Raw genomic sequence first — 22,059 nt, 5'->3', positions numbered from 1 at the left:
TGTTGTGATTGCCACCACCATTCTCTATGAGGGTTAGCTACTCCCCTCTTAATACTCTATGTAGGATTCGGCAAGCCTCCCCATCGCACTCCACTGAGCGACTTTCAAGACACATTTTATTTTGTTGAGTCGCATAGTAGCACTACTGATGCGAGAAGAGGGTTGCGAGGAGAGGGTTGCGAGGAGAGGGTGGCTGGGACTTGCGGGCACCCTCCCCCTGCAAGGCCGTGTGCTCAGCCAGTTCTCCCACATTCCTTGTGCAATCCCCATCTTCCACAGTTTCCATGCGCTACCCGTCCCCGGCGCTTTCCTTGTGCTCCCTTTCTTGCCCCACCATATTCCCTTCCTTGCTCCCTTCACACTCCCTGTTCGCTCCCCTGCTCGTGCTGCCAGTTTTTCCTTGAGATCCTCTGTCTGCCCTCTGTGTTCTCCATGAGTTCCTAATAGACCCTGCAACGACCAGGATTCAATCTAAAAATCTAATGGCCTGGATGTCTTGAGCCAGCCGATTGAATAAGGAGGTTTCTATGACACGTAGTGTCGAGGCTGGCTGTGTGGGGAATGAATGAATGAGGAGGAGGTGTGATGTGATAAGGGACAGAAGAAGACAGAAACAAGCCAGCAATCTGTTGGAGTCCACTTGCTGTCCTCGACCTTGCCCATCATTCCACCCACACTATTCAAGGGTACTCTTACTCTCAATCACTCTTCTGCTCCGTTTTTGAATAGTCTTGTGCTTTTCATCCATATCCCAACTGTTTTTTTGTGGCAACTTTCTTCACACCAGATGGCTTCAGGTCATTTGGGTGAGATATTTTTCATCCAAGATTACTAGGAATTTCTGATTTCCTGGCTTGATTAGTTTATTCTTATGCTTGTTTGTTTTGTTTTGTTTGTTTTTTTTTTTTTTACATTTTTTTTTTTTTTTTTTTTTTTTTTGTAATCATTGACATACTAATTGATGAAATAATGAATCTATCTGGTCTGTAAGATCATAAAGTCATGCAAGAGTTGTTGAATTGCACATGACTTCTTTATCACACCAATGTGTGGAGTGTATGTCAATCAATGCTCAAGTTCAACTTAGAACAATGGATTCACCTATTTGCTTTTACTCTCTAAAGATGCCACTTAATTTAATTTGCTTTAATATCTTAATTATTTAAACTGATTGTGTTACTTATTTTTAAAAATTAATTTTCTAGCTTTTAATTTTTATTATTTATTCTAAACACTTTCAAACGCAAGTTACAAATTTTACAAATTCTGATGTGATTTGCAATCTCTGGCACCCAATTCCATGCATTGGTCATGCTGATCAGTTTGAATTCTTAAATGTATTTGGAAAAAAAGAATATTTAACAACAATTGATATATTACATACCATTCTCAATTGAACTAAAATGAATAAGAGTGTCAGGGGTTACCCACTTACCAAAACTCTATCAAAAATTGCAACATGTTTATTAACTATGAGGTTCTTCCATACAAAGTCATTTTGGATTGGTACTGTATTCACAACATCAAAGTAATAAGCAACAACACCCCCACATTGTGGATTAATGCCCAAGAATGTATTCCATGCCAAAACAATGTTCAACAAAAATATATATATTCCATCATGCATCCATCCATCCACCAATAGCTGACGAACTATTCATCCAATCTTCATCCACCCACCATCCAGATTCGCAAAAGGAATACGGATGACGACATAACGGATGGCAGATCAGCATTCGTCAACAAGAGCACGGCATCAACTGGGGGAAGACGGAACCCTACATTCATCCAAACCAACGATGGAAATCGCGGGGGAGGGGGGGGGTGTGTCCGAGCCGGGCTGCGTAAAGGCGGACGGCGATAGGTTCCCCGTACAAGGGGCAAGAAGCCGCGCCTGCGTCACAAACGAACTGCCAAGCCTCGGGATCCAGGTGGAGCAGCGGGAGTGGAGCAAGAGGGCCATGTTCACAGGGTCGGAGAAGGGGTCGGAAGTCACGGAGTGAGGGGGGGGGAGGGGCAGAGTCGAGGCTGTAGAGCAGTAAGTGTAGTAGGACTGCCCCCCCCCCGTGCCACCGGCATCACCTTCGTGGATGAAGTTCATCTCCGAGCCTGAGCCCCGCAGAGGCTTGGGGGAGGGAGTCTTACTCTTTTGGGGGAGGGGAGGGAGAGCGTGATGGCAAATCGCCACCCCCCGAAGTGCCGCAATCTCATCGCTAGATCGCCAACTCCAACGCCAATGCCCTCCCGAATGCCCAGATCTCAGCTTTCAAATCGTGTTTCATTCCCCCCACCCCCGTTGGTTGCCTCTTCTCATGCTGGATTGCTCGCTTGCTTGCTTGTTCCCATCTTCGAGGGTGTTGTTGCCATGGCTGGAAGAAAGAGCGGTTTCTACCATCGCGTGCCAGGGTTTTAGATCCGCTTCGGGGAGGCAGACACATCTGGCGTTGGAATTGTTGTGAGGTTTTTGTGGAGATGGCGGTGCAGGAGCGATGATGATGATGATGGTGAGGTTGGGGCGGGGTTGGTGAAGAGGTTTCGGCTGGAGAGAGGTGTGGTGTCCGCACGCGGTGAGAAGGCAGGGAAGGGGAAGGGGAAGAGAATGGGGGGCTGTGAGATGGTGGTAATGTATGCATGGGATGGGAATGGGATTATGATCGCCGGAGGTTGCTGAATGTGGAGACAATGTCGAGAGGATTTTGATTTTTCTGATGCTGGAAAGCGATTTTTTCGGACACGGAGCGGCACATTTGTGTGTGTGTGTGTGTGTTGTGGGTTAGAGAGAATGGCGGGGAGCTTTGGCGTAGGGCGAGAGTGCGTGTACTAGGATTGTGAGTTGTTGCCATGTGCTTCGGTAGGTTGTGCTAATGCAGGCACAGATCAGACATTTTAGGTGGAGCTGGAATACAGAGGCCGCGCGGGTGGTGGTGCCGAGCATGGCTTTTGATTATGCTCATTGGTATCGGATAAAGCAGGTCGAGGTGCCGTGGAGAAGGATGTAGTGTTGTTGGTAGTTAGAAGAGCTGCAAATGACCCAGTTCTTGGGGTTTGACGGAGGTAACAGGAGTAGGGAGTGCATCGTGTTCTCAAGCCACATATAGAAGGCAGACGTATGCAGAAATGTCAGCTGCAGTGAGTCCTGCACCGTTCGACCGACCAGCAAGAACTAGTAACCGCAGCAATAACTTGGTGAGTTCGCATTTTGTTCACTGCAAACCACCTGCTGACCATTCTGTGGCGTAACGAGTAATTAAGTATTAGTACAAAGGTGGTGAAGATCAGGGCGTTCCAGCGGGCCACCTCTGCTTATTCTCGATGGATCTGATCTGAATAAGTTACTTGTTTCATCCGGTCGTCCTATTAGGGTACAATGTGTACGCCCTGGGACTGGTGCTGGGCCATTGTAGATCTAGGACGAGGGACAGATTAGGTTAGGTTCCTGAGCAGTGATGCTACGAGACGCTGCAATGTGTGATTTGGATGGGTGCTTTAGTTTTTCACTGGAATGTGGGACTTGCGCGTATAAAAGATATTGGTCACAATTCTTTTTTAAGTAATTGGGCTTGAAAGGAAGAGACTTTTTTTGAAACCCAAGTTCTACGGACTATCTCCAAACTCGGTCTTGTGCGACCACTTAGAAACAAGTAGAAAATCTTGTTGGCTTGATAAGTGGAGGGAACCCTCAATGGCAACAGAGGGATATGCGGGGAGATTTATTGATGAGAGAATTTGAATCTGTATGGTCGCTTTTGCAAAACGATTAGGGCTTCTAGTATTCCTAGTCCCGTGCAGCCCTGTCAGAGAAAATCCAATTTTTCTTGAAGTTTCATGCTTTTTTAACTAGATTTCTTTTTCAGGTTTACAAGAGCGGACCACTTTATATTTCATCGAAAGGTATATCACGTTCTCTACTTCATATTTTATTCAGAGACTCGTTTTTGTTTCTTGCTTTCACCGCCTTTTGATATGAGCACATTCTTCTATACGCCTAATCCGTTCTACCATTCTCTCCTTTGCATATGAATCCTGGTGAAGTTCAGAGATTTTCCGTTTTTGTAGTTCCAATTTGTGGTTGGAATTGTTTGGATGCGGGTCTGTCACATTTTTTTCTCAAATCTTGTAGCGCTTATTAGATCTTCATGAAATCTAGTTATCGTGATGAGCTGTTTTTGTGGGTTATTCAGGTCTAGGTTGGAAGTCGTGGAAGCGACGATGGTTCATCCTTACCCGTACATCTCTGGTGTTTTTCAAAAATGATCCGGTTAGTATACTGTCGCTCTCACTTTTTTTTTCCTGCATATTCTAGCTCTAAATGACCATACAGAACTATTACAGTTAGGTTTACATTCATTGTGCCGTCGCCGTGGTGCTTATTTGACCAATCCTCATTAACAGCATTTGAATATATCAATCAATCAATCAATTAATTAATTAATTGGGGGGGGGATGGGGATAATGTTAACTTTGGGACACTGTTGCACTTAATTTTATACCTATCCACGCTAGACAGTACTGCAACAGGGTCTCCACCCAAGTGATATGGGAGAACATGCGATCAATAAAAAATGAAACATTTCCCAACTTAAATCCAATAAGAGCTCAGGAGTAAAAGGCTCCCAAACATAAATTCTTCCTTGTTGAGATAGTGGGTAAGGAATTCTTCAGTGAAATTGAGTGATATGTGTCGCACTGTTGAACTGGACTGTTAGAAGAGTTTTAAGCTAGTTTTGGTTCATTTTTTCAGCAGATTGTCTAAATACATATCTTAAAAATAACTTTGTCCTCAATCCTTCTCTTTTCTGTTACTAAATGGTATTCACTACATTTACTTTCGAAGCACGCCGTTTTGTACTAGCCTTATTTGTTTTTATTTGGGAAGCATGTGCAGAGTACGTACCCCGCGAAAGGGGGTGACATGAACCTGACTCTTGGAGGTATTGACTTAAACAATTCTGGCAGGTGAGCAATTTTTATCTAGTCTGATACTTATGGTTTTCTAACTTTTGGTTCGAGAACTTTTCTTGGGTGGGTTATGCTGTAATAATCGATCACATTTCGGCTTGAGTTTATCTAGTTCAGTGCTTTTAAATACCGTGATTGTCTGGAAAGAAATGTCTTTTATCTGACCGTTTTAACCTTAAGATTTGAGCGGTATGATTGATCGATTATATCGAAGGTCTACACTCTTACTATGTTTCGGTATGATTGACCTGTATGGGCAATTTTCGGTGTTTTTTGCATTAATAGTGGGCGTGTGAGCAGTGTACTCGTTCGAGCGGAGAAAAAATTGCTGACAGTTCTATTTCCCGATGGAAGGGCTTTTACCTTGAAGGTGATAAATCCTGGAGGTTCTTTTCACTTCTTCTTTTGCTTCTTTTTCCTCCTCGTCCCTCCTTCCCTCCTTCCCTCCTTCCTGTTTTATATATTTATTTTTTAATTTAATTTTGATTTAGCTCATATCCTTGAGGAGCAGATGGTAGCCGAGTTCTATTCGTAATGAAAGGTATCACTTATACTATTTTACTTAGGATATGAGATTCGTTTCTTTACAGTATTTTCAGTGTCGCAATGAGCAAGAAAACATGACACATTTTGCTGATAAGTTCAGAAGTCGTGTAAAGTATATTCACTTATTAGGTATTGCCCTTTTGAAGTTCGTAGTTCTACTCTGGCAGGTCTACGAATGAAAATTGCAGACATTTCAATCTATCAATTAGAGACATGTCGAAGATGGCTTTTGTAATTGCCTACGTTTTGGTAGTAAAATTCAGCACAGTTCTAGTCCAATTCATTCTAACTGTTGTGTCTGCATGCTTATATGAATGTAGGCGGAAACAGTTGAAGACGTGGATGAATGGAAGGACGCCTTGGAACGAGCTCTTCAGGCAGCACCAAATGCGTCAACATTGAGTAACAGCCCGAGTTTCCAAACTGAAGTTCTTGAGTCTATCGATGGATCATCAGAGCAAGGTAAACTGGGGAAACACCATGGTTTCAGGCGACCAGTCGAAGGTCTATACTCTTTCTATGTTTCTTTCATAAGTCACATTTTCATGATCGTATATAACTATTAAAAGGTCCCCAAATGCGCAATTTTTCGGTTCAGAATTTCTAGTCATTCAACAAATGTTTTTTCGCTTCCTATATCGATACATATGGAAGGGTAAACGCTCGACTCCTTGGATTTTACGAAAGCCTATGTGCACTAATCCTAGCTTATATCCAACCTTATCAGTGCAGATTCAAAGAAATAATTTACAAAGTTGTGTACTTTGTACACGATTTTAAATATTTCATTTAAAAATTGAAATTGAATGTCACATTAAGAAGTTTCAAATATGGAACATAATATCTTTTCTTTCCAATGTTTGGGGCAAGAAAAGACATCTTTTGTATCCAATATTATGATTGGCCCTTTTGCAGGAAGTAACCGGCGTCAAGTAAAATCGGTGGTCATTGGCAGACCAATTTTACTAGCTTTGGAAGATATTGACGGAAGTCCTTCTTTTCTGGAGAAAGCCCTTACTTTTATTGAAACCTACGGTATGACATCCCTCCGTTGAGCATACTTAAATGCAATCCGCATAGGTGTATCTATTATTCCAATTGCTGTGGAAGTCACGATTGAATGGCACTAATTTTAGTGTCTTTATTCGTATCAACAGGCGTTGGCGTCGAAGGAATCTTGCGACAGTCCGCAGATGTTGAAGATGTTGAACGGCGTGTGCGTGAATATGAACAAGGTGTATTTTCGTTCCTCTACTTTTTTCTTTTCTTTGGATTAATGCATAGGTGACTTCGAGGATTAGTGAGAACATTTTAAACATGACTAAACGTATCATGCTTTTTACGCACGCAGGGCGAAATCAGTTTTCGCCAGATGAAGATGCACATGTCATTGGCGATTGCATCAAGGTTGAGCTTCTACATAACTTAACTCGATGTTATTTTTAGGATTTTATATATTAGGATATATTATTTGTTAGAAAACTTTGTTTGTTGGTAGTTATGCATTCAAAGAAATAGTTCCTTAATGGTCACACTTCTAACCAACCTTAATCGATCTGAAATTAAATGTTGACGACAAACTCGGAAACCCGACCTGGAACATCTTTTGGTGACCTTGCATTAGGTCCTAAATTTGTAACTAATTCCTTTGGTTAATTAGGAACAGTTTATGATTCGCCTGGCTTAGTCTTAAGCTGTCGATGGAACCAACTACAAATAAAAAAAACTCAAGTGCACCAGAAATCAGTTGTAGTTTTTCCACCGAAATCTTGTTGTGGGTTCAGAGTATTTCAATGTTTAGTTTTAATATAATTTACTGTCGTTTGGTTAATTGCCGAGTGCAGCATGTTCTCAGGGAGCTACCGTCATCGCCAGTTCCTACACCATGCTGCACTGCTCTTCTGGAGGCTAATAGTAAATCCGTTTACCCTATGTCTATTCTTTGTTCCATTCTCTTTATTAAGCTTGTCCTCTTGGTGTGATGGTAAATAACACACTGAGCATGTTTATCCTTCATATTTTTTCTTCAATATATATATGTCATGTTATTTGCTTTTGAAAGTGTAATTTTTTTTCATAGTTTATGCCCTTTGGTTCCTAAATTTCCTACACTCTAAAGCATCTGGTAGTTTTTTATTTGATACTTGTTCAATTATCTTGTAACATTATTCATTTAAAAATCTATCTGTAGTCGTTGGGGAGGATGACTGTATATCATATCTTTGGACTTCGATGTGGTTCAATTGAGCTGGGGATGGGCATGCGAAATAGTCCTAACTATTTCTGCTTGTACGTTTAAACAACCCAAATTATGAACAGGGGTGGAAGGAAAAGGAACTCGCATCTCGTCCATGAAATCAGCTGTGACTGATTCATTTCCAGATCCCAATCGGCGACTGCTTCAAAGGTTTGTGCAGTCCTGTATTCGTTTAAAGCATTTACGACTGGGAAGATCAAAAGAAAAAACAAAAGTTGCTTAGGCAGAAACAGTTCATAAACGTGTAGTGGCTGGATCGTATTGCTGGAATCTGACGTTCATGGTAACAAAATTAATCATACATCTCTACTTCGATGCCGGTCATGCAGTGATGCTGACTACTCTAACCCTGTAATTATAAGACGACGAACCATGGAGTTTCATTTTACTGTTTGTTTTAATAAATTGGACGTGTGTTGCTTGTGTTTACTTCTTTATCCCTGATGAGCTGTTTTTTACGCAAGAATTTGCCTTTCAGAATTTTGAGGATGATGCGAGCAGTATCAGCACACACAGACAACAATCGAATGACGGCATCAGCTGTCGCCGCGTGTATGGCTCCACTTTTGTTGCGTCCCTTATTGGCTGGTGAATGTGGACTGGAAGACGAGTCTGAAGTCAGTCCAGATAATGCCTCTCAGCTCCTAGCAGCTACTGCTGCTGCTAACAATGCCCAATCCATTGTCACAACGCTACTGGAGGAATACGATCACATCTTTGAAGTGAGTAGGGAGATATTGCCTTGTTGGACCTTCATATTCTTGACGTGCGATGCAATAATCTAAGTGCTTTTGCTGAATTTTCACGCTTGTGCTGAAATTGTATACATGCCATGCATGATCTTGTTAATGACACCGGGATTGATATTATGACAGGATTACGGTTTACATCGTGCTCCACCTTCCCCACAAATTTATGGAACGCTGGAGGCCAGTGAAACAGAGGGCTCATCTGATGAAGAAGATGATGAAGCATCACGCGTAATGAATGAAGGCGAAGGGAACTTTCATGATGCAGCTAATGATTTACAAGAAGATGGTGATGAGTTCATTGAACGCGCTCTTTCAGGCACTCTTAGTGAAAGTAGTGGCAACCTTGGCAGTGATGTGTTCGACTATAAGGTGCGACGTCCCTCAAAAAGTTTGTGAAGAGGACACTGCTACTATCAAATGCTGTGCGAGCAAGACTATGGCTATTATTTTTTTCATCTGTGTGGTTCTCGAAAGATTTGGTTGATGGCTACGTGGTTGCCCGACTATCCTTTCTTAGTTTCGAAAGCTTTGTTAAGTACTACACAAATTTTGGTCTATATTCGTGTATATCATACCTATAGATACCTGGCCAATCTCTACTTTCTGGAGTTTGTGGTCTTACATTAATGTCCCAACGATTATCCAATTTAGGTTCTACGACTGAATTGATTGAAATTACATGGCTATAGGTATTTGAAGGTGGGGATTCAGACAATGAGTGCTCAGGGGGTTTCGGCTCCTCGACTGTACGACCTAAGGGAAGTACTAAAGCATGGTCACGCTCGGTGCAACTTGGAAGTGAGGATCAGAATCATATACCTTCAGTTACGATCGATAATGGTGCGTTCAACTCAAACATTACGGGACGAGGTCGCTCGACTCCGTGGAGGGATGGGATAGTATCTCCACCCACGAGCGCACCGATATCTGAAAAGAGTAGTACAAATCCTAGTTTGAAACAACGGGCTTCAACTTCCAGCAGCAAGCGAGCATCACTATGGGGTCTTACATCTGTATGTGACCATCTGATCACTGTCCATTACACTTGGTCATGGTTCATTTTAAAAAAAAAACTCTATGTATTGATCTTGCATCAAGGAGTACTTATCGTCAAATGCTTTGAATATGCAGGTAACCAACAAAAATGCTAATGCAGATGTGAATGATTCATCTGGAGAAGAAGAGTAAGTTCTTGTTATGCATGTTAGTGTATGATACATATCATGCTAGTGTTTGTTTCCAGAGAGCAGCCTGTCACATCGCATCGATGAATTTTCACGTACGCGCACAGTTGACACCTTTTAATTCGACTTCGTACCGTAGGTTGGCTATACATCGCTTGGAAGTGACGAGGACTGACTTGCGAAACCGGATAGCTAAAGAGGTATATTCCTGAAAGATACATATGAAACTGAATAGAAAGTCCTGATAAACAGTCGATTCATCCTGAGTCAGCACATAATTCAGTTACTGAGGCTTCTAACCTGGTATTTGATGCATGTACTCTGAGCTGGTTCTAAATGGGCATCATCCTGCTCCATATTCAGAAGAAACTTTACCCTTCGATACAATGCTTGTGTAAATGTAATATTCACATTATTATATTTTGGCATTATGAATAAACAGGCGAAAGGGAATGCAATTTTACAAGCTAGCTTGGAAAGAAGAAAGCAAGCTTTACATGACCGTCGTCTGGCCCTTGAACAAGATGTAAGCGTATCCATCCTAGACCCTTTGACCAAGGAAAATGATTTTCTTTGTGTATTTCAAGACTTGCAAGATTAGTTATTGTAATGCAGGTTGCCACGTTGTCCTTGCCCTTATTCAGGTTTTTACAATTATTTTATTTTATTTTATTTTTTGTTCAGGTGGCAAGATTGCAGGAGCAGCTTCAAACAGAGCGGGATTTGAGAGCTGCTTTGGAAGTCGGGCTCAGTATGTCAGCTGCTCAGCTATCTGGTGCCCAATCTCTGGATTCAAAGGTGTGATTTGATATTTTTGTATTTCATTCTGATTTTATTTTACCCATCATAGGTTTTTTGCATTGATCTTTGTGGAACAGTGGGTCCTATCTTTGTTGTAGTTGTTGTTGTTGTTATTGTTCATCAGTTTGTGTGATTGTTTTTCATTTTCGTGGGGATTTTTGTAGACAAGAGCCGAGGTGGAGGAGATAGCTATTGTAGAGGCCGATGTTGCAAGGTTGAAACAAAAGGTTGCCGAACTTCACTTACAGCTAAATCAGCAACGTCAACAGCAACATGGCTTGTCTCTTACCGATTCTTCTGAGCGGCAGCAGCGCGTCAAAAGTCTTCAAGCTCAACAGTAAGCGCTTGTGTGGGAGAAGGAACTAATTTGTTGCAACTCTATGTATGTCAATTTGTATGATGATTTTATGCTTGTGACTGATGTCGAATGGACGCATGCTTGCCGCAAATGTTAATGTAGGAAAATTTTACAACAGGAGCTTGATCTCACGCTAGCACTTTGCCATCATGAGAAGCAGAAAAATGAGGTTGGTTTTCCTCTATCTGGTGTGATATGTTCCTGTACTGGATCGGGAACTGTAACGTTTCTCAAATAGTCTTCCATGCTGAACTGCCTCTGTTTTGGTAGATCTATTCTACATGTAATAGAAAATTTTATACATCAAAATTTTCTCTGGACTGATGGATCATGTGGTTTGGTAATTCCATTACGCCAATACAGAATATAGAAGGTAGCGGCGCTCACGAAGATGCAGCTGCTCTTGAGCAATTTGTGAATCAACAGCGTAATGCACTTGCAGAAGCCAAGGTAGGTGTATAGGCAAGGTTCACATTGTAGGAACGTATGCCCAGCGTAACAGGTTGTGATGGTTTTTCGTGCGTTGTCTGCTGAATCGGACCTCACCGAAGATGTTACTCTGCGCAGGAGGCTCTTGCTGCTGAAAGAGCTAGAGGCGCGAGTATGCAGCGGCGAACCAGTCCCCCACATGAAATGTCAGGAGTTAGCGGCTGGAGAACACTTCGTCCTCCAGCAGGACCCTCGGCCGCTGGCCGCCAATTTGCTTGGAGAAACCAGCCAGATCCATTCAACCTCTCAGATGATGTGGAGTCTTTGGAACATTCGGGTGGAAAGAGGCTTCATGCTGATATTGAGGTTTGTCGTGGAGAGCATCAACATCTTGCCGGCTTTTAAGAATGTTTGGTCATGCATTTTACGTATTCTAACAACGGTTCGGTGGTTTAATGAGTGCAGAGCGGCAGTTCGAGAGTATCAGCTCCACCAAGGCAGAGTGCGACAGCTTCGGCAGCCTTAGTCGAGTTGACAACACGCCTCGACTTCTTCAAGGAGCGTCGATCTCAGCTAATGGACCAACTCAATAGCCTGGATCCAAGTTTAGTGCCTACCACTCTCACTGGCCATGACTTGATCCCAGCTTCCCCAACGAAGAGAAGCCCTTGAACAATTCTTTGATAATCCTGCAGCATTGTGTAGGACAATTGAGCTGTAAAATGTTCATTGTAGGAGTTGCAACTAGACAAAACACGACCACGATGGGTGTTTAGTCATCATGCCAGGGCTCAAGGTCTTATTGTCGAGCACTTTCATGGTAGCAGTCTTGAAATGTTTAGTGGGACAGTGTTGGCATTATAACATTAGAAAGAACACCTCGTATAGCATTGGAGTGGTGCAAGCCCTCCCGATCTTATGTTTGTGTCAGAGGGGTCTTTCGAGGGTTAAATCTCTTCATTGTATTTCCCTGGTCTACCAACTCCTTTCTTGAAATTTGTCGGGGAATCTCATATGGAGCTATTCTGTTAATCCTACATTATTGTTTGATCATGATTGCACGGATTCGTTTTATTAGAGCTTACCAATCTGTGGTACTGTTTATTGTGTTGCCGTGGTCTACCTTACTAAGCTTTGACTTCAATACACTTAAAGCTATGTTTGTTTACTTTACTGGATGTAATTATAATTTCAATTTTTAAAACCATAACATCCATGGAGGAAGTCTAATTTGCCTAGAACCCATATAACCAAAATAGTTGAAATATATTCAAAATGCTATTATCTCCAAATATAGTCTTTTAAAACTAAATCGAATGTATTTCAAAGAAAAAGTTAACATTCTTTTTAATGTTAACTATAGACCAATTACTTCTTGAGTACGTAAATTTTTCTATCAAATTATCCATTACATGTAGGAGAAAACACACAAAAAACACCTCATTGGTGGATTAAGCCAGTACTAAGACTGTCACATACATCTCAAACTTTGAAATTTAATGCATAGTCATTGGAGTTTAATAAATATTTGAATATTAGAATATTTTATTTTTTTCACATTAAAACTAGACTATACCTTGAGTAAAATAATTGTTACTAATAATTATGAGACATGATAGCAAGGCATCATCCATGTGTTAATGGGATATCACCCTCCCTCCCTCCCCCTTAATCTTTGATCAAGCATACATCAAATACAACTCTAACCTACTAAACCTGTCACCTCAATTTTCATTGCTTTCACTTCCAATTATCATTGCCAATATCATCCTTTGGTGTTGGAGTTTGCACACTAATATCATCTCCTTGATGCTGTACACCAATATCATCTATTGGTTACAATCTCAACAATTTTTTCACTTTAGGTTGTTATCCTTGTCTACCAATTTGATTTAGAGGGTTGTCCACAACTTCGGATCTATGCTCAATCAAAGATTCTGTACATGCTTCAGAGTAACTTGTGAGTTTGTATTTTCATTTTGTTTCCATTTGTAGTTGTTGATGGGATTGGAGATAATAAGAATGGACTTCTATTTCTCACTATCAATTTGCTTGAAGGGTATTAGATGGAGATCATAAGTTCATGCAACATGATGTTGCTAGAAGCTCCATCTCTTGCCTCTTACAACCTTTGAAGAAGCTCAGATGGTGGTGGAGGACTTTGCAAATGTGGAAGGGCACACGGTTTGGAAGGGGGACAATTTGTGACGAAGGGTGATTGTTGAGACAGAACTGAAAACATCTGACTTTGCTTGCAAGAACAACAGGAAGCTTACAATGAGATCTAACTGGAAAAAAAAAAAAAAAAACACTTTATGCATTTTAAAAAATAAAGGCTCTTAATATGATGTCCTGCTACCATGTTCCATAATTATGTCATAGTGTGCAGTTTCTTCAACCTTAAAGATGTCCAGTTTTATTCTGTATATTATGCTGTATGCATTAAACTTGTGTGCACATGCATACACATCAAGTATTGAAACCAAACTTCAAACTCACATATTTAAGATTCTGGACTTTTTAGATATGTAAATCATGATAGGACATTCTTTCATACAGATTTTATAAAATAAAAGTTGTGATAATAATAATAAAAATAAAAAGTTCCAACATAGTTTAAAAGACTTTTTTATTTCATGATTTGAAAATGTGAACCATTCACTCTTATTTTAAAATTTTATCAAAATACACTCTTAGATATTTGCTTAATGTGGTCTAAACAAAGATTTTTAGTGTAATATATATATATATATATATATATGTGTGTGTGTGTGTATATATATATGTGTGTGTGTGTGTATATATATATGTGTGTAAAAAGAGAGATAGTTTTAAAATATGTTAATGGATTTTTGTTTTATTATTTTTCAGTTGAAATTAAACTTCGTAAATAATTAAATTTAACATGTTAAAATAATAATAATAATAATAATAATAATACAGATTATGAAAGTTGCTATGTCTCTTTTTCTTCATAATTATACATTTACTAAATGATTGTATTTTTTAATTTAAGGACTCCAATTTAACAAATTACAAAACAAAACATTCAAAAGAGTTGGAAGTTTACGATCTAACGTGCAACAGCTCTAGTGGTGAAATAAAACATGGATCATTCAATAAGACATGTGATGAATTTTTAACCTTATTGGTTATATGGGATACAGAGTTTTGTTGAAATGTAGTGTCAACTTTCGTTGTAATCAAAGGAAACTTCATATTTAGAGTGAAACAATCCGGTATTGTTTTTGACATGTGTGACACCCAAACCTTAATTAGAATACCTGACATTCACGTTTCCCAAGTACAAATAATCATCCAACTGATTGCAAGTCAGTATTACTTTAGTGTGAACATTTCTACAAAGTGGACAAAACTGATTTCTTTCACATTCAAAGATACCATGCTAGTAATACTCCGTACTCCTGTGTGCTTATAAAATTACCCAGTGTGTTTTTTCTTAAATATAACTTTTGTTTCAGAGATTGGTTCATTTAAGTGTAGGAAGTAGGCTCAACTCACACTCTGCTAGGGTGCTATTTCACTCATTGTTGAGAGGGAAAACGGCACATGATGACATTGATCATATTCGGAAACCGTTCTTTTCACACAAATATCGCCAGCTACTGACAGATTTTCAACCATTGGAATGTCAATGGAAAGAGCCGCATATTACTTCAGAATTTTGAGCACCATGCATAGGTTCCTATTGAGAACAGTTTCCCTGCACGCTACGCTACGGTGGCTTACCCACCTGTCATTTCCCCAGCAAAAAATTGCACTGCCCTCTTTTGCCAATCACATCTGACTTGTGAGAATCCGATTGCGTAAATTGATAGTTTACATCATGTTCACAATGCTGCAAATTGTGAGCAGAGTCTAATCGAAGCAACATCGACTTCCAATCCCAGCTGTTACGCAAATTAACATCAGGCATGAGCACATCTGCTAGCAATCTGGAATTTACCTTATCTACTGAAAGTCATACATTCACCTTTACTAGAACAAAAGCAAATTTAAGCAACAGTCTTATATACCTATGACTCAACAGAATTTTACATTGATCCAAATTCTAGTGTAGGGCTTGACTAGAAAACTAAGCTGGAGGATATCCAGGTTTTGCAGCTGGAGGGTACCCTGGTGGCGGTGGCTGTGGCGCATTAGGGTAACCCGGCGGAGGAGGGTATACTGGTGAGGAAGTGCCACTCATTGGAGGAGGATACGGAACTGCTCCGGCCGGCATTGAACCCCCAGAGAAATTGCCGTGGCTATGAGCCAACCGGACAGCCTCCTGCATATTCTTTATTCCCTTGTCGTAGTTGACGAACCCCATGTACCAAAACTCATGTCCATCTGTCGTCACCACCTGAATGTATTTATCAGTTGGCTTCTTTGCGTTCGCAACTGATATAACCTCCCTTACATTCTCTAATGGTACGATAACCTGCGGATGGGTTATAATTATTTAGTCACGACTTCATATACATGTATCCAGCTCAAGAGAAAGGAGTAAAACACCATCAGGTAGCAGTTTTTAAGAATTTAACGTTAGATGTCCAGAAAATTGACGTAGATAGCTTATCACATAGTTGAAAAGGATATGTTCGAAGGTACCTTGTAATAACTGGAGGCCGCCTGGCCAGGGGTGGGATAGTACGTCAACTCCCGGTCACTGCAGAAGGCAAACTTTTTATTGGTGATATACAGCGTGCCACCGACAGCACCATTCGATGTAGAAAGATGGCATGCGTATGTTTTTTTTAGCGTTTCACCTGGGACAAAGTTTCCGAATGTTTGTTTGTACACGCCTTCAAAGCCCCCTTCCATCAGCAACCTGGTCCCATGAGTTATCCTCCCAATAGCAGTATCTGGGATAGAATTACTTGTCTTAACTGCAAACCAAGCAAGGAACATAATTACACCACTGGTCAAAAACATTAATCCCCTTTCCATCACGAAAAATAGCACTGCTCGTATCGATAGCGTGTGATACGGACCAAAAAACAAACAAAAAAAAAAAAAAAATGAGAGAAAATAATATAAAGATGAAATAATCCTTTCGAGCTCATCAAAGAAGAACAGACCTCCTAAAACCCGCTTTTTAAGTTGAGCCTGACTTACTGTGACCCCAGAAGCTGCCTGCAATACTCTCGGCCTGTTTTCCCCACTTGTTCAAATATTCCATAGCACCTCCTGAGTATACCATCAAACCAATTGATACACATTTATACGCTTTTTAATTATCCAACGGGTTAAACGGACAAAAGAGGGACTTCTCACCCAATAATAACATTCCCAACAAAGACACATAATCTCAAAACGGTGCTTTTACAGCCAGTTGCAGGAAAACACTGATGAGTACTGCGGTGGCTTCCAGCTGAAGAAAGCTATAGCCTTGCAGAAAAAGGGAAGTTAAAACGATACGGCAAGGCAGCTCAAATCGTCCCCAAATGTAGTTTACGTAATACTTCAGAAAACTTCTGAACAATTTAACGGCCAGCTATAATTGAAGCAGACGATACGGAACAGCGATCAAGGGAAACCATGGTGGAGAAATCGCATACCTCTTCCGGATCCACTAGGAGACGAAGTCGGATGAGCCTGTCCATACGCCGCAGCGCCTCCAGGCACCCCTTGATTGTCATAGTGGGCATATGGATTACCACTCATTCTCACAAACCCTTCAAGCCTCCAACACCTTAATCAGATCCTAATGCTCGGCTAATCACTAAGTTGAGCCCACCTGATACCAAAAACAAAACCTGACAATAATGACAATTATTCAGTCCCACAAAATATAGAATCAAGGCACCAATATCCTACAGAAACCTAAAACCCATAACCCCAAAAAGAAAAGAAAAGAAAACTAATCCTCCATCAATGCTTCGCATGTCAACCAAGAGAGATCCAACACCCATCAAACACTTCGACATCTTCAAAATTACGGTGAAACTCAAAGCCCACGTTGAAATCTTTCATGGAATGTCAAGAACTCACGATTAAGGCAGCGTCAGCTGTGTGTATCTGAAGTGCTCAGACCGCGACACAGACAGCGGAAGACCCCGAAACACAAAGATCCAAGTGACAAACGAAAACATCACAGTTCCAAGCTAGGGCTTGAGCATTATAGGCCAGAACTGCGACGCGGTTTGAGGGCATTGATGTTCACACTCGGCCGCGTTCAACGAAGAGCAAACGAGAAGTCCACCTGGACCGTTGTTAGCAACGGGATCGCAGCCTCACCCACCGACACGCACCTCGAGTGCACCTTCCGTCGCATGTCTCGATCGTTCCAGGAGGTTTCAGACTCGGGCCCCACTTCGGAATGCGAAGGGGCTGAGGTGTCGATTCACAGCCGGAGATGGTGGTAGGTAGACTATTGACCTGACACATACACGTTGTTTATTCCTTTTGCCCGTGGATTGAATTTCTCCCCCACAGTAATTTCCACATTAAATTAAGAGGAGGCTTTCTATATTGTGTTGGTGTCAACTGGTATCGTCAGAAATTCTTTGGAGTTTTGGTATGACGTAGCGACTACGCATGACTTGGATATGGATGGTGCCGACAGTATCAAAGATGGACACGGTTTATGTATGCAATGAATGTGGTTGGACAAAATAGATCAAGGACATGATTTGTGATGACACGATTCACCCTGTGAGAAGATTCGTGTCTTCCCTGGTGCCCATTGCAAAGTTTGCCACTTGGCTTTCCTCGATTCCAACCTACGATTGAACGTGACTGGAATTTACCATTCCTCTCATATGTTGACGAGTGCAACTGTGGTTCTGGCGGCATGGAGAGCCGATTAAAAAACTTCATCATGGATTCGACAAACTATCTAAAATCATACCCGCTACTTAAAATGGTGGGACTGGTTTTCGTTGAAGACAACACAGAATCCTGTACATATGCCATGTGAGAGGAAGAGGCGGTGATGCCCGTGCTACAACTATCATTCACGCTGATAAACGGATTCCGTAGACCCATTGTGCCAATAAATGGGAGGACAAAATACCCGGTCTTTTGTCTAGCATAGATCACATCCTAGACTTCCAAGGATAGGAATAACACACACTACAATATGAAACACACTTGGATGTATCCTAAGTGCACATCCAGACTAACTACCAAAAGAAATTATCTCCAGAATGCAAGGCGAGACATTTTTGAGGAAAGTGACGATTGAGGTGTAGTACCACCACCCCCTGTTTCGGCGTTGTAATCATAATCAAAAGCAAGGTCTTCTCTCCAGAACTTCAGTACATGTAAGTTCTCTTCCTCTGTATAACGCTGCACTCATAGGAATATTAAGCATACAATGGTCTTAGTATTTACTATAAGTGCGATGCTAAAAGAATCGCTGCAAATTGATCCAATTTGGAACTTAATAAGTGCATTTAACAACTAAGTAATCTCTGCTCACAGTAGTTTCTAACGCTACAAACTGAGATTTATTTATATATATACGCACGCACGCACGCGCAAACACACACACACACACACACAATTATCTTACGTCACTGTTCATATTTAGAAACAAGAATATGGGCCAACCCGTACTGCGAGTAGGTCAGGATGCCATCAAAATTACCTGAATAACAATTCGTGATGCAAAGCCCTTCTTTTTCATAATCTGACAAATCTCGCTTGGATTGTTTGCTGTCAAGGTAACCATATAGAACCAACCCTTACTCGATAATAGACTGTCTACCATTGTCAGCATACGGTCAATTACAACTCTGCCCCTATCACCACCAGCCCAAGTAGCAGTTATGCCTGCCGCACCCACCTGATACAAGAAGACAATTGCGGATAAGAGTAAATCTCCAATAACATGATGCTAGGAAATGGCAACGCCGCCAAAAGATGAAACAGAAGCAACATGACCTTTACCACCAGTGAAAACAAATTTACTTAGGTAACCTAAAATATTTATGCAATAAATGCAACGTGGATCCTATTGACCAGCATACCTCGTGCTCAGGAGTGGGAACATAAGGAGGGTTGAACAAGAGAACATCCACTGAACCAGCCAATCGTTTCTCTAGTCCATGTACCAAGTCGGTGACTACTACGTCAGCCTGGAGTCCATGCGCTGATAAGGTCTCACGCGTCACCTGCGCGGCTGTCTGTCGAGAATTCGATGGTTTAAATTCCATGTAAAGGTACTGACTATTTTCAGGAAAACTTAATATACGGTGGAACTCAGAGGGCAATCAAAGGACCTATATGTAGCATAAATACCAATCACTGAAGGAGCGCGCCTAAACACAAAAGAACCTCATCCTGCTGGGATTAATGACTTCAAGTGAAAGTTTCAACATAAGGAATTTAATTGAATATCCTAACTACAGAGTGCACAATATACTGACCAAACAAACTCGACAGGAGAATGAAAATACCTGACTGATGTCCGTAGCGAAAAACTGAGCATGGCATTCATCTGCGAGGATCAAGGCTAGTGAGGTAATGACATAACCACTGCCACATCCAACCTCCAGACAAAGTTTTGGACGCCGTTCCACAAGGTTTGCCTTGTCGGCCAGCAACGCATCAACCAGAGCGAAGGAGTCATCACAGGGCTCATACACATCTGGATGTCGACCTACCAGCCGGATGGACGCACTTCGCCGGCGCGGAGATGCACCCTGCCATGAGGACTACTCACAACTTGTAACTTCTCCCAGACGCAACATCAAGAAATTGCAGAAGGGCTGGAATCTTCCAGTATTTAATACTTCCAGTGTTCAACTAACATAGGTACCCGATTAATCTAGAAAAATCAAAACTGCACAACAGAGCGAAGATATGTCCTTCGCTATTAAAGCGTCTGGATCGTTTCAGCAGAATATTCCTGCCTTGGTAATTACGTCAGAGGAAAACTTACGAAAGACTTCCGCTGCTCTCTAACCCGGCTGATACGCAGGCTTGAAGGCGAATGTAAAGAATCAACAGTCTTGTGCTTCTCCAGCTCTACTACACAGTCCATGCAGCCACTCCAGGAAACTCACGGCGCCACTCGCGCACTTGATCACTCTGTCAAGTCCCCCACTGCTTGTCCCTTTCCAATCCTGATTTTACAACTCTGGCCCCATTTCCTCTCTAACCCTAGTACGAAATTGACCTAAATTCAGAGTGCGTCCCGGAAAGCCGGGAATTCTCTTGAGGGATCTTTTTCTCACAATGAAGACCTTAACATCGACGAACTTCACTGTTACTCGACAACCTTTCCTGCAGCAAGAGCTGATTGTCAAACTCAATTTCGGACAAAACCATTCCTGATTAGATTCACATAGAAGCAAGTTTTCAATGATTAGAAAACTAGGTATTGATGTCTCTTAAATCAATCAGATCGGTTAGAACCCTAATTATCTGCAACCGTAGGTCAATATTAAGGTTATGACACAATAACATATTTCAAGAAACAAATCTTATGGGACTCATCTAAGTTCTGTTAGGCAAATTGTGTGAAATTTCCGAGTAAAGGAAAATTCGACTGTCAATACTTTCTTCAGGAGAGCAGATCGTCGACAGTCCGTAGTGGTTGGGAAAAGAATAAAGCGGAAGAAACACAGATTACACGTGAAAGGAGAAAGGAGAAGAATAAAGCGAGAAACACAGATTACACGTGAAACCCATCTTTGACATCAAGAGATAAAAAAAGAAGAGCGCCATTTAGAGTGCAATGAAAAGACTCTGCGCCACCACAACCTGCATACCCCTACAGGCGTATCCAAGGCAATAGCTTACTACGAAAAACCAAAACTCTTTTATCTCCTCTAGTAAACTATGACAACACTAAGAGGAGGCACGAAGCAGGAGCCCTGCCCTGTCCCTTTCTCCTCCCTCACATGACAATTTCAAACCGGCCGTGGATTAGAGCATCTCATAGGATAGCCAGCATAAAATTCTCCTTTGGAGGATCCTTGGTTCCACTGCTGCATAACATGCTATAGGGATGTGTTATACAGAGAAAGGACACATTATGAGACAGTCAGAAAGGAATAGAATCCAGCAACAAACCAAGAAACGCTATGGAATCAGACCCCATACTTGACTGTACACACATCGTGACGAAATTCCCAACACATATGTCAAACCATAAACCCCACACTGCAACGTCCTTCTTGCATCAATGTTTAAAAAAAACCGATCGCAAGTCAAGTTAAAACAGACTCCTGCGCTTAATACATTCAAATCTCGCAACAACAGAAAGAGTTATTAGCAGAAGACACGAGCGTGGTCAAACATGAGTAAAAAATAGCTCCAAACACAAACACGCCAACTGCAAGCACACAGACACAGATAAACGAGTAGAAAATTCGCATGGTCGGAAATTGCACCACAGACTCCAACCCTAATCCGCGGATAACTAAACCACAATACACAAACACACCCCTGTCAAGCAAAATTCTGCAAATGGCGCTCAATGAGCACGCGAAAGGATGAATCACTCAACCATGTCGACACATCTCGCCTTCAAAAGAAAATTGTGACACCCTTACCATCCATACAATGATCAACTACGATTCTTTCCAAAGAAGATCAAGGAAACAGCGAAGTTGAACTACCAATAAAGCAAAACCTGAAAAACCATGTCTGGACACGCATTCTACTCCCATGCTTAACACTGAGGGGAATATCAACAACAAGGCAGGAACAACAAGGCAGGGGATGTTATGGAGGATAATTGGGGCTTACTTGCGCAGGGCGAGGGACCTCGGATGCCGAGAGAGAGAAAATTGTGTTGCCGAAGCAACAGAGCGA

The 22,059-nt window shown here is 41.5% G+C and overlaps 3 protein-coding genes across 15 annotated transcripts; 1 reads left to right on the top strand and 2 right to left on the bottom strand.

The window, feature by feature from the left end:
* Positions 1–2,179: 2,179 nt before the first annotated feature.
* LOC112286731 (rho GTPase-activating protein 7) lies at positions 2,180–12,342 on the top strand. Of its 2 annotated transcripts, none has more exons than XM_024528922.3 (23): positions 2,180–3,186; positions 3,855–3,891; positions 4,182–4,258; positions 4,886–4,956; positions 5,260–5,329; positions 5,826–5,967; positions 6,421–6,540; positions 6,663–6,740; positions 6,857–6,912; positions 7,350–7,419; positions 7,825–7,912; positions 8,241–8,484; positions 8,638–8,883; positions 9,204–9,527; positions 9,646–9,698; positions 9,838–9,898; positions 10,141–10,224; positions 10,383–10,496; positions 10,664–10,836; positions 10,960–11,026; positions 11,221–11,307; positions 11,425–11,652; positions 11,752–12,342. In XM_024528922.3, exons 1-23 carry the CDS (start codon positions 3,118–3,120, stop codon positions 11,956–11,958), a joined length of 2,766 nt encoding a protein of 921 aa, XP_024384690.1. In that variant the 5' UTR covers positions 2,180–3,117; the 3' UTR covers positions 11,959–12,342. The 2 variants fall into 2 exon arrangements, with proteins under 2 accessions (XP_024384690.1, XP_024384689.1); XM_024528921.3 differs by having other exon boundaries at positions 2,196–3,186; positions 4,877–4,956.
* Positions 12,343–15,075: 2,733 nt separating this feature from the next.
* Positions 15,076–17,373, bottom strand: LOC112286735 (GEM-like protein 1). 2 transcript variants are annotated; one of them, XM_024528936.3, is made up of 5 exons: positions 17,284–17,373; positions 16,851–17,048; positions 16,408–16,479; positions 15,901–16,178; positions 15,076–15,730 (listed from the first exon to the last, which is right to left on the bottom strand). In XM_024528936.3, the coding sequence occupies exons 2-5, from the start codon at positions 16,954–16,956 to the stop codon at positions 15,383–15,385; spliced, it is 804 nt and encodes a 267-aa protein (XP_024384704.1). In that variant the 5' UTR covers positions 16,957–17,048; positions 17,284–17,373; the 3' UTR covers positions 15,076–15,382. The 2 variants fall into 2 exon arrangements, with proteins under 2 accessions (XP_024384704.1, XP_024384705.1); XM_024528937.3 differs by having other exon boundaries at positions 16,851–16,967.
* Positions 17,374–18,149: 776 nt separating this feature from the next.
* Positions 18,150–22,059, bottom strand: LOC112286734 (uncharacterized). Of its 11 annotated transcripts, none has more exons than XM_090253175.1 (6): positions 21,798–22,059; positions 20,180–20,523; positions 19,695–19,952; positions 19,266–19,421; positions 18,884–19,081; positions 18,150–18,582 (listed from the first exon to the last, which is right to left on the bottom strand). In XM_090253175.1, exons 2-6 carry the CDS (start codon positions 20,279–20,281, stop codon positions 18,430–18,432), a joined length of 867 nt encoding a protein of 288 aa, XP_090109301.1. In that variant the 5' UTR covers positions 20,282–20,523; positions 21,798–22,059; the 3' UTR covers positions 18,150–18,429. The 11 variants fall into 11 exon arrangements, with proteins under 11 accessions (XP_090109301.1, XP_024384701.1, XP_024384703.1 ...); XM_024528933.3 differs by having other exon boundaries at positions 19,695–19,940; positions 21,864–22,059; XM_024528935.3 differs by having other exon boundaries at positions 19,695–19,940; positions 20,180–20,518; positions 21,864–22,059.

The sequence above is a fragment of the Physcomitrium patens genome, chromosome 9 (assembly GCF_059467195.1).
Source record: "Physcomitrium patens ecotype Gransden chromosome 9, ASM5946719v1, whole genome shotgun sequence".
Lineage (NCBI taxonomy): Eukaryota > Viridiplantae > Streptophyta > Bryopsida > Funariales > Funariaceae > Physcomitrium > Physcomitrium patens.
This window is presented reverse-complemented; position numbering and strand designations above follow the sequence as displayed.

Coding starts and splice junctions, on each gene's coding strand:
- LOC112286731 (XM_024528921.3), top strand. CDS start 3,118: ATGTCAGCTGCAGTGAGTCCTGCACCGTTCGACCGACCAGCAAGAACT. Junction 8,485..8,637: donor AATACGATCACATCTTTGAA/GTGAGTAGGGAG, acceptor ATATTATGACAG/GATTACGGTTTACATCGTGC. Junction 11,308..11,424: donor ATGCACTTGCAGAAGCCAAG/GTAGGTGTATAG, acceptor TACTCTGCGCAG/GAGGCTCTTGCTGCTGAAAG.
- LOC112286735 (XM_024528936.3), bottom strand. CDS start 16,956: ATGAGTGGTAATCCATATGCCCACTATGACAATCAAGGGGTGCCTGGA. Junction 16,480..16,850: donor TCCTAGTGGATCCGGAAGAG/GTATGCGATTTC, acceptor TGGTATACTCAG/GAGGTGCTATGGAATATTTG. Junction 16,179..16,407: donor AGGCAGCTTCTGGGGTCACA/GTAAGTCAGGCT, acceptor CTTGGTTTGCAG/TTAAGACAAGTAATTCTATC.
- LOC112286734 (XM_090253175.1), bottom strand. CDS start 20,281: ATGGACTGTGTAGTAGAGCTGGAGAAGCACAAGACTGTTGATTCTTTA. Junction 19,953..20,179: donor GAGAGCAGCGGAAGTCTTTC/GTAAGTTTTCCT, acceptor AGTTGTGAGTAG/TCCTCATGGCAGGGTGCATC. Junction 19,422..19,694: donor TCGCTACGGACATCAGTCAG/GTATTTTCATTC, acceptor AATTCTCGACAG/ACAGCCGCGCAGGTGACGCG.